Source organism: Filicampus tigris, chromosome 9, assembly GCF_054856515.1.
Source record: "Filicampus tigris isolate MCC_2025a chromosome 9, RoL_Ftig_1.0, whole genome shotgun sequence".
In the NCBI taxonomy this organism is placed as follows: domain Eukaryota; kingdom Metazoa; phylum Chordata; class Actinopteri; order Syngnathiformes; family Syngnathidae; genus Filicampus; species Filicampus tigris.
In genome coordinates, this window is record NC_141225.1 from 13696108 (window position 1) to 13706680 (window position 10573).

The following is a 10573-nucleotide window of genomic DNA, read 5'->3' on the forward strand; positions in this document are numbered from 1 at the left end:
TTTACACATTTATTTAGAATCCCACAAAATATGGAGGTGACCAGCATCCCGGAGAGGACTGTGTTTGATTTCTAAGAGCCAACTGTATTGTATTGTAATTTGATCACATTTGATATAAATAGAATGCACAAGTATTAGACCCACACAGCCAATTACAATAAAATATATGAAGCTTATCATGCTGATAAAGCAAGGACGTACAGTTTGCAGAAATGGTAGCAGTGCATTGAATTTTGTACATGACATGATACATTTGCATGCCACTTGAGTGAAAATGGCTTATGTGTGTTTGCAATAAACGGAGAGATAGTGAGCTAGAGTTTCTTCAACCTGCTGAGGTGACGGGATAACAAAAGGTCAAACTTCAGTCGACACGGCTTCGTTTGGGATCAAACGGCATTGAGCAAAATGAAAAGGGATCTCTGAGACATTATAAAAGCAAACGACTGAGGTGGGGATAAAACAAAGCATTGAGCTTAACTCTAACTAAGTAGTTCAATGCAATTCATCATATTCATACACACTGTGTATTGTCCCTGTTGACATGAAGTGGTTTGTGCCATGACTCCAGGCTGGGACCTTTAGTGAGCGTGTTTGCTTAGTACACCATGTGATCCAGCAGGGGGCATTCTTTCAAATACAATATCATGCTGTGTGGGAAGTAGTAAATTAATAAAGACATTTATAAAGGCAAGATTCTCACCCACTGCCATCCGATAATATTCACTGGCCAAAGGTTTGTGTCCAGATTTTTTTTTTTTAACAGGTCTCAAGCTGAGGGTGTTTAGGCCCACAGGGGTGATAAGACATACTGCGGCTCTGCAGAGGATCTGCTCGACCTTGTATTATCTTTCCCACCTGTTGGGGTGATGGCTTCGGAGGCCCTCCTAAAATCCCTTTTCCACCACTTACAGACCTCTTCTGTTATATACAGGGTATACATAGCAGCAGAAAGGCGTTGAATTTTCCATACAAACACCAAGTGCAAACATGGCAATGAAACTTTTATCAAAAACGTTTTTCAGAGAGGTCTTTGATGTCATTTCATCACAAAACCAGACAACTCCAAGATTTATTTTTCCAAAGACAACTCTAAAACTTTCACATAACTAAATTACACTGGAATGTTATTAAATTTTGTGAATAAAAAATAATAACTGGTGAGTACAATTACAACTACAGTCTCTTCCATTAAACCCTTAAACATATATAGTATTGCAAATGCAATATGCGAAGTATGTCATATTGTCACGTGACAGTTTGTTATTTCGGATCATCATCATTAGCTGTCGTAACTTGACAGCTACTGGTACTCTTCCTTGATTCACCAACATAACACAATTACATTATAATAGTTATACAAAACAAACTTACACATTGTACATGTTTCCATAAAAATAAAACACTACAATGCTTCTGGACGCCTCCGACAGCATAGACTTCATCAACAATTTCTTAAAAGTGCTTCTGTAACAGCAGGCGGCTGATTATTCCAATTACAGTCGTTCTCTGAAGGATACAGAGCTACAAACTGCTTTCTTCCGAGGTCTGGGACAGGCCAAATGACCATCAGTGGCTTGTCCACACCACGGCGCAATAGTCCAGGTAGGATAACACCAAAGACTGAACCAACAGTACTCTAGAAGCTGGCGTCAGAAATAAGATACATATTCTCATACAAGAAATATCTCGGCCCATTTTTTACAACAGAATTCATGTGTTTCTCCAGGTCAACTGTTCATCAAATATTACACCAAGTAGCTTCACCTCCTTCACAGTGAGGTTGTATTTGATACTGCCATAGGGGAAAAACAGCATACAATCCACAGTGTTTGGGACTTAACGGCACGTGACTCAGTTGAGTTAAAAAAAAAAAAAAAAAGTCAGTTGAGGTAACATGGCAAAGCTCAAAGCAAACACATCGTTGCCTACAGCCACAATACACCTGGCACTTGCATTAGCTCACAGCTGCTCTCTCAAGAGCTGTACCAAAAATGTGTCCTTGACAAAGATAAGTGTTTTACTTAGCCTTTTAGCTTGGTAGCGGGACTACGCAAAAACATGAAGGTTCCCACAGAACTTTGTCAAGGGGTGGCACAGGTCCAAGGAAGACTCCATTTTGATGTGGATACAAATGCAGGACTTTTTCTTTAAAAGGATTCAGGCGGAAGGAGCCAAATGGGGCAGTGACCTACCAGATGCAGCAGATGGCGCAGCTGTCAAAATAGACGGTTGGAGCAGGCAGTGGGCACTCCTTTTTAACCACATTAAGAGCACACACAGGATTTTACAGGTGCAGCATGGCCAATGCCTCAGGATTTTTCAGTCAATCAAGAACAGATGTGTTTAAAATTGGTCAGCTTTGTCTGTGCTCTACTGTACACTCAACTATTTATCTTAGTAAAATAAATGCTATATTTTTTTTTAATACAGATCTTGTTTTAGTTGTCATTAGACCAATTAAGTGTGAAAGGGTTTGTGGAGAAAAAGGGAGTTATCACTGAAGATTACAACGTAGAGCAAAGCAGTAATTCAAGCTGAAAATAGAAATTCACTCTATCTTTTTGGCAGACACTTTAATAGCATCTATATATCACGACATGTAGCCCAGCCGGCAAAGCTACAGTGCTACATTACATATTCTGCTTCATGTGATACCGAAGGGATCCTGTGGTAGGGAGCCCCCTGCAGATGTAGAAACTGACAGCCTAATCCACATTTCCATCACAAAAAAAAAAAAAAAAAAAAAAAAAAAAAAAAAAAAAATCAACACTCACATAAGAGAACCATTTCAAATGCACTGGGGCATCCAAGATGGGAATTTATTTGGAAGCCAGTCGAGATTGCTCCAAGGAACGATGCTGTAGAGTTGAGTTTATTTTTATACTAGTAACAGCTCAGACACAAACTGCTCAAGAGACAATGCAGCGGATGTTTTTATGGTAAAAAAAAAAATGTGTCGTTAAAATTACCAAAAGACTTACAAGGACTTTTTGGTAGTCCGCATGTGGCTCTTATGACGGGCATTCAGTCGGTTCAGCCGAGCGACTAATTGAGAGCACGAAAATGGCTGCAGAGACCTCTAAGTTATTTATTACTGCAGCAAAGATGGGTTTCCTCAGCAAATATGGTACAGTAGCTACTGCAGCATCTCTATAAACACAACATTTGCACTGAGTCATAACATGCTAGTGCTATACTGTGGTTTAATAATGAAAGCATTATTAACATGTAGTTTGCTTCAAAGATGAATTGTTTCTCCATTACCTCCACCCAGCAGGCAATCAAGCCTCCGCTTGATCTATAATGATGTCATCACTCTAACTAATCTAAAAGCATGTACAGTACCGTGTATTCGACTCCTAAAAGACATGCAGGCAAAATATTGTATTAATGCCATTTATGCGATGAAACCCAATACAGTGGAACCTTAAAAATCGAAAGAAATAATTTAACCAAACCTCCCCAGGGTCAAATTATCACAACGCTAAAAGCTTTATTGACCATAGAGGCAATGTTTTAAATAATATTTATTCCAAAATAAAGTGAACTAGAACAGTCTCTTAACTGTAAAAAGAAACTAACAACGAATGTAGTACTGTAATGACACCCAAAAAAACCATTCTATTTAAACTCTGCTATAACAAGAAAAGGCGTACAGCTCTAAGCTAGTTGGTTGCTAGCTATCTGGAGGCTAGCGCTACCATTTAACATTAGCAGTTGACTCCAGAAGTGTCTGGACTTCAGTCTCTTCTGAGTCCTTATCTTCACAATGCACAATGCTTCTTTCTACAGCCTTTGCTGAGCCTGGTCCTTCTTTTTGGTGTATTAAAACACAAAAGACGATGTTAAACACACAAGGTTAATGCTATGACGCTTGTTGAACTGACATCTTGTTAAGTATGCTCAAGTGTTGGGCTGATAGCCTAAGTTTTTGTTTGATTTTATTTTTTTATTTTTTTAGGCATATTTTTGGAGATTTGTATTTCTGATCAAATTTGGAGATACCACGATAAAATACTGAAGCCTACCCCTGCTGACTGGGCAGGGCATGTGAGCGGAAGCCGGAGTACCCAGAAAAACCTCTAGCACAGAGATAATGAGATTCAAACCCCAAACTTCTGAAATGTGAGGCAGACTTGCTCGCCATTCAACAGCTGTCATGTCAAGTACAATTCATCTAGAATTAAAAGTTGTTTTAGCATTTTAGGCAAGAAACTGGGAATAGGATAATGAAATGTGATTATTGCTTAACACTACCTAACATACCTGCTCTATTGTGATAAGGCGCACAACGTCATCATCTCTTCATGGTGACGTAATGACAGAAGTAAACTGACAAGATAGAATGGTTGCACAGCTGTGCAGAACTCAAATGCAAGAAGAGATAAGGATGGCGCTTAGCCATGCCCAAATGATAAAACTGTCACCACTACAAGAGGGGGACAGGTGAATCCCAATATCCACTGGTCTATTTCCAATATCCAACCAAAGTAGAATGTAATTTGCACAAATCATTTGAGGGCGGCATAGCTCAGTGGTAGAGTGGTTGTTTCCCAACCCAGAGGTTGTGGGTTCAATACTTGTGACCATGCCGAAGTGTCCTTGAGCAAGTTACTGAACCCCAAGTTGCTCCTGATGCTGCGCTATTAGTAGGTGAATGTGAACTCAGTGTGAAGCGCTTAAGAGTGCCTTAATAGGTGAAAAAGCGCTATACAAGTGACAGATCAAGTAAATGTATTCCTCACCTTGTAAAAAACTTTTAAAAAGGGGATCAGCCTCCTACCTCTGTAAACAGCTCCTGCCGCTCATGCTCCTAATTCACAGCGCCAAATGTTTAGCTTTTCTCACTGTTTCTAAAGAAGCCCAGTCTCATCGTCACTCACCGGGGCTGGTGGTGCTCTGCAGGCTGCCCCTCTTGTAGAACGGGGACTTGGGCTTCCCTGAGCAGTCGCCGGTGGAGAAGGATGCTGACATCTTGCTGCCTGCACTCGTACGGCGAGCGGAGTGAAGCCAGTTAGGGCTGCGCAGAGACCAGCAGAGGGAGGGAGGAGGAGCGGATCCGACGCATGAGCTCTGTCTCACACTGGGGCAGCCAGGCAGCAGGACCCACGCGAGGCCATGAGAGGCTCCTCTGCAGAGTTGGCTCCTCCTCCTCCCAGCCAGCCGCAGGTCAAGAGCAACGCTAAATGCTAGGATTGCCCAGTTCCTGCCGAGAGCCATCCTCCTTGGTTGCCCTAGCAACCGGAGAATAAGCTTCAAGCGGCTAATGTAAGGGGATCCAGCGACAGGAGGACACCGGTTGCGAGAGTGCAGCTAGTATGACAGCCAGCTCGCCACGAGATGGGCTGAGCAGGAAGGTGAGGGAAGGACAAAAGTTTTTTTTTTTTTTTTTCATTGGTCTAAAAATAGCAACGATACACAACCAGACCACAAAAAGGCAGAAAAAAAACGCTGGAAAGGTGAGCGAAGGCACTCAAATACAGCAGCCCCCAAATGTTTTTCTGGAAAGTTCAAAAAGAAGGTCTCTACTAAGACCACCAGTGGTCAACTAATAGTAACAGTGACAAGCATTGTTAAACAAGATCAACAATTAAATGTGTTGCAAACAAGTGTACCGCTTATTGTTTAGTCATAAAGTTTAATTATTACACAGCAAGCGTCAAACAGTTACACATATTAAATCCTTATACACTGCAGCACTAATGTAAATGGCATTATTCTTTTGTCTTCTCAAAATAATCATCTGCACTTCCAAGTCAATGCCTGTGAAGTAGCTTGAGTCATTTTGAACAGATTGAATTTAAGCTTTGTTTAATTTTTTTTTTTTTTTAATGGCCTTGACTTGCTGTTCATAAAATGTAACACACCCTTTCTGGGTGACACTCAGATGCAGGCTATAAAGTAATAAAACTTGAACTTTTCTGCTGTAAGACAAAAATGCTTATTGTATTTCTCTGTAATATCAGTGTTAACGTAAAGAATATACGATCATGTAGACAAAAAAGATGTAGAAAAAATGAAAACTGTTTTAGTACATTTTGGAACGTCAAATGCTTTTGCAGTCAGACTGAAGCAAGCAGAGCCAGTACCACCATCTAGTGACGACAATTATTTATGCAGCCGGAAGTGAAAATCCTGAATGGTACATGCACCTTTATCGCTGTTGGTCTACAAATACTTATTGTGTAGTTGGATGCAGATTTAAATTAAGTTACTTTTAAATACAGGCAGTAGGGTATCATAGTGATCAGCACATAGGCTTTATAGTTCCAACGTTTTGTAACAAAACCAATTTAATTAGATTTTACATACCGGTACTCGCTGTGCCCCAAATGCTATGATATGTCTGGTGAAGTCTGACAGAAGCACTGTTATCAAACAGCTCACTTTAATTGTTAAAAAAATATTATTTTTTTTGCCCAAAATAATGAATATGTAAAACTCAATACTAACACAAACACCTTAGCCATATAGTTACACGGGCTAATGGGACGACAGCTGTTAAAAATGATAAAAATTAGCATTATTATCTCACTGTTGATACACATGATAAATGGTTATCACGTCTGCCTCACACTTCTGAAGTTCTGGGTTTGAAGCTCAGTTACAGCCTTCCTTTGTGAAGTGTGCATATTCTTCCACAGTGTGTATGGGAGTTTTTCACCAGTTTCCTTCCAAATTCCAAAAACATGCATGTTAAGGTTCACTAAAGCCTTAAGTGTCTCTATATGTGTCTTCTGACTGACTAGTGACCAGTCCAGGGTGTAATGCTATTTTGCCCAAAGTCACTTCGGTAAAGCTCCCACTCACCCGTTGAACCACTCGCAGAATTTCTGAAACCAAACAAACAGACTTCCACTCATCTGCACTCAAATCTACACCATAATAAAAAGAAATACATTAAAAGCCAACTGAGACATTGCTGGATTCCTGACAAAGGTGAACATGTACAACATGTTTGAAGGTCTAGCCTTGTCAAACAGATGACACACTTTTTTAGAGCGCTGACCCACCAGAAGCAAATTTTGAAATGCAGCTATACTTTTTGCTAAACTAAACTACTCAACCTTACCTGGCAACAGACATCTTTCACGTTGCTCTTGGTATGCTATTATCATTAAGAGTTATTTCCTCTTTGCCTGTGTTACTCAGCAGTTGGGACACAGAAGCTTTCTATTGGCACAGCGTATCACTGTCCATATCACTCCTTGAAAGCTCATGGGATTCCAAAACGTGTTTGCAGAAGCCACTCACCTCAAACCCCCAAAAAAGCATCACAGTTCTATCCCTGCTATACATGGACACTAGCCCAATAATTATATTCAATACAAGAAATGTGTGGATCTGTGTTTCTAATATTAAGTTAGATGCTGTGCCATTCAACACAATTAATACAGTTGTGCTCATAAGTTTAACAGAAAATGGATGGTTTTGTATGGGAGTCACGTGACATCATGGTACTTGAAGAAGCAAACACGGAGCAAAGACTTTTTAAATTACAGAAAGCACTACAATAATTTGAAGCCAGATTTGAATTCCCAAGGAAATATATCACGTTATTAGTAACTTGGTGAATGTAATAGTATAAGAAACTGGTGACTTACCACCGCCCGACATAGTTGGGGATGAATCGGAATTCGGGAAGCAGCTCATTGAAACAGGAAGTTGAGTTCTCGCCTGTCAAAACACGACGAAACAATCTATTTTTTAAACCACCTCAACACAACACTCGCTGGACTTTAAGAGAGTCAAATCCCTTCGCCTTCGAAGGCTGAGCTAACTAGTCGCCAAAGTTTAGCTTTGTTTGTTTTCAAGTGTTTTCCTCGGCTCACGTATTGCACGTTAGACATGTTCCATAGACAACTCTGTTGTCTAATAAATTATTGTACAAACAAATAAGTATGCTGTTGTTTCTGGTGTTTTTTTTGTTTTTACCTTGGCTTTATAACGTCAGCATTTGCGTAGTTAACGGGTGCCATCCATTTTGTCGTGCTTCCTGCTGTGCGCTTAACCCACAAATCATTTTCACACCACAACTCACTTCCCTTTTAAAGACACGTTAGTCTTCACTAGTGAATTAATGTAGCAGTATAGGACTATTTTTTTTTAGATATTAAAAAAAAATAGATGTTAATCGTTTTATAAAGCACAATGTAAAACACGTATATTCACAGAAAAAAAGTGTGAGATATGTACAATAAAAAGGTAATATAAACGCAATTGTAATAATATATAAATAAATATTGTTTGGTTACGTGTTCACGCAGCGACGTGTCGCAGAGTGACGTCACCGGCGTGAGCCCGAGATGAATGTGCTGTTATTACTGCTAAAAAGTCTCCAGCCCGATTGGGTTAATAGTTAAAAGTGTGACCTCGTATGTGTATATAGAACGAACTTTAGCAATAATGTGCTGACACACTGTAACATTGAAGACTGAAGTCCATAACTTCTATGGACCATGTGAAATTTTGAAACTAAGCTATCAGTTATTAACAAATAAGTGGCTGCAGTACAAGCACTGCGGCATAAGTGTGCCTTCTTGTGCTCCAAGACCATACTCCGCTGCACAACCTAACTAACCCATTCTGCGTCGCTTGTATTCTCGAAAGGTACCTTAAACCTAGGAGCCCCTCTAATATGTGCATTCTTCTGTACTGAAACTCCAAATTAAAACGACACTGTCAGACACTGTTAGATCATTAACAAAATTGTACGTGCTCATAGATATCGACCTATTCATACTGTTTTTATGCTTGAATTTTGTAAAAAAAAAAAAAACGTCCTTGGTTAACTCTATCTTTATTATGTTCTTAAATTAGCTGGAATAAAATGTCTTTCCTACGGTATATTTTAAGAAATTCATCTTCTTTCTTGCCTTTTCACGCTTCTCATCCTCCCCCGCACTCTGCAGGGCCTTCTTGCATAATAGCACTTCGATCAGCTTCAATGGCCTTTGCCCTCCTACGAGCAGTCAGTAAACCACGAACTTGAAACCTTGACTCTTTTTCCTTTTACAACTACTGCAGCACGCATTCATACTTGTTCTTCTCTGTAACAGGTTTTCTTAAGCTTCAGGTACAAGCCATGCCAAATCGTTTACGTACATTTGTCAACTCCGTTCTTATTTTGTTGTCAACGGCTATGGCACATTTTCGACAGTTTAAGTACAGTTAAACCTTTTCAAAGGGTACTTTAAAACTTCAAAATCATTCTCAATCTGCCGTTAGGTGTGCAAAGGGAGTTTGCATTCTATTATATGTTACAATCAATTTTATATTTGGCTTAATTAAATGAAGCAGCAATGTAAGGCAACTAACTGAATGAATACTCACATAAATCAGTCCCAGACCATGTTAAAATAGCCAAAACAAATGTCAGGAGCTGTATGGTTTAGTCTGTAATATGCTTGGAGAAGACACACAGACAAGGACTTCCAGTAGAGTAGACTCCTCCCACCACCCACAGCAGCACTGAAAAATGTCACGAGGTAATAATTGCCATGGGGATGGCGAAGCCTGGCGGATCTGGGGGCGAGTTGACTGAGGTCCATCGTTGGGGTGTGAGGATTGCTGCGCTCCACCATCCTCTATTCTGGAACACAGAAGCTGCATCATCCTGTGAAAAGTCTTTACATTTTCTTTATCTCGAGTGTGTTAACATGTGAGAAGCTACTCTATATGTGGGAGTCATGTAACCATAAAATGTCATATAACAGGCCATTATATGCCTTCCTCCCAAATAGTGTTCCATGAACCCCATCGTACACAGCAACGATAGCTGTAAACACTGTACTGTACCAGGACCCAAAGATTTGTGGAAGTCACCGGACTTACCCATTGGGGTAGTGACACCCTCTCCTCAGGTGTGTCCAACTTCCCTGTTTGACTGAAAAAGCCTATCGCTGAACCGAGAGAAAAGTCGAGCCCCAGAGAATATGGTGCTTTTTGTCCTGGTTGTGGAATACTTGCCCAGAGACATACTGCAAGTGAATTAAGGGACTACTTGGGTCCGAGTGAAACAGCATCAGACTTTTTCTAAACTACATTAAACATATGAACATGGTGGGAGAGGGGCCCCAAAAAGGCTTTTACCAGCACTGACCATCTCGCCAAGTATACCCTGGCAATGGCATTGAATGGTCCATGGGCGTTTCCCCAACCAGTTCCCACAGTCCAAAAGGTGGGCTTACAAAACATGACCAAGAAGTCATGAAATGAGGAATATATTACATAATATAAACAATATTTCAGCAATATCAACAAGCTCAAACCCCCCCACCAATATCTTAAAATGTATGAATTTAATCTACCTACACCTAGAATTATTGTTAGTCAGGTTCTGAGCTGAATCTATCAACTGGGTCAGAGTGGGTAACCAATGTAAGTGAGTTTGGCCTCTTGAGGAGGGTGGATGGGCACCCTGCAGCCACCTCTCCTATTAAAAACCTAAACAGTGAAACGGACGGAAGAGATGGCAGGGAAGGTTGCAGCAGTCCTTCAGCCCCAATCGTTTATACTCCCCGGCCATTGTATCCATTTGGGCGTTTTCAAGATCACAGGCGAGATTTCC

The 10573-nt window shown here is 40.4% G+C and overlaps 1 protein-coding gene across 3 annotated transcripts in view; it reads right to left on the reverse strand.

Annotated features, from left to right (window-relative positions):
• The window catches only part of ampd2a (adenosine monophosphate deaminase 2a), a 29702-nt gene extending 20282 nt beyond the window's left edge, over positions 1-9420 (reverse strand). The window contains exons 1-2 of one of the 3 annotated variants that reach the window (XM_086040685.1): positions 9337-9420; positions 7608-7680 (exon numbers count right to left, since the gene is read on the reverse strand). In XM_086040685.1, coding sequence (XP_085896811.1) covers positions 7608-7656 — 49 coding nt within the window. In that variant the 5' untranslated portion in view covers positions 7657-7680; positions 9337-9420. Of the gene's footprint in view, positions 1-4886; positions 5052-7607; positions 7681-7938; positions 8080-9336 lie in introns of those variants that run through there. The other 2 variants (XM_086040684.1, XM_086040683.1) reach the window with 2 other exon arrangements.
• Positions 9421-10573: the final 1153 nt, after the last annotated feature.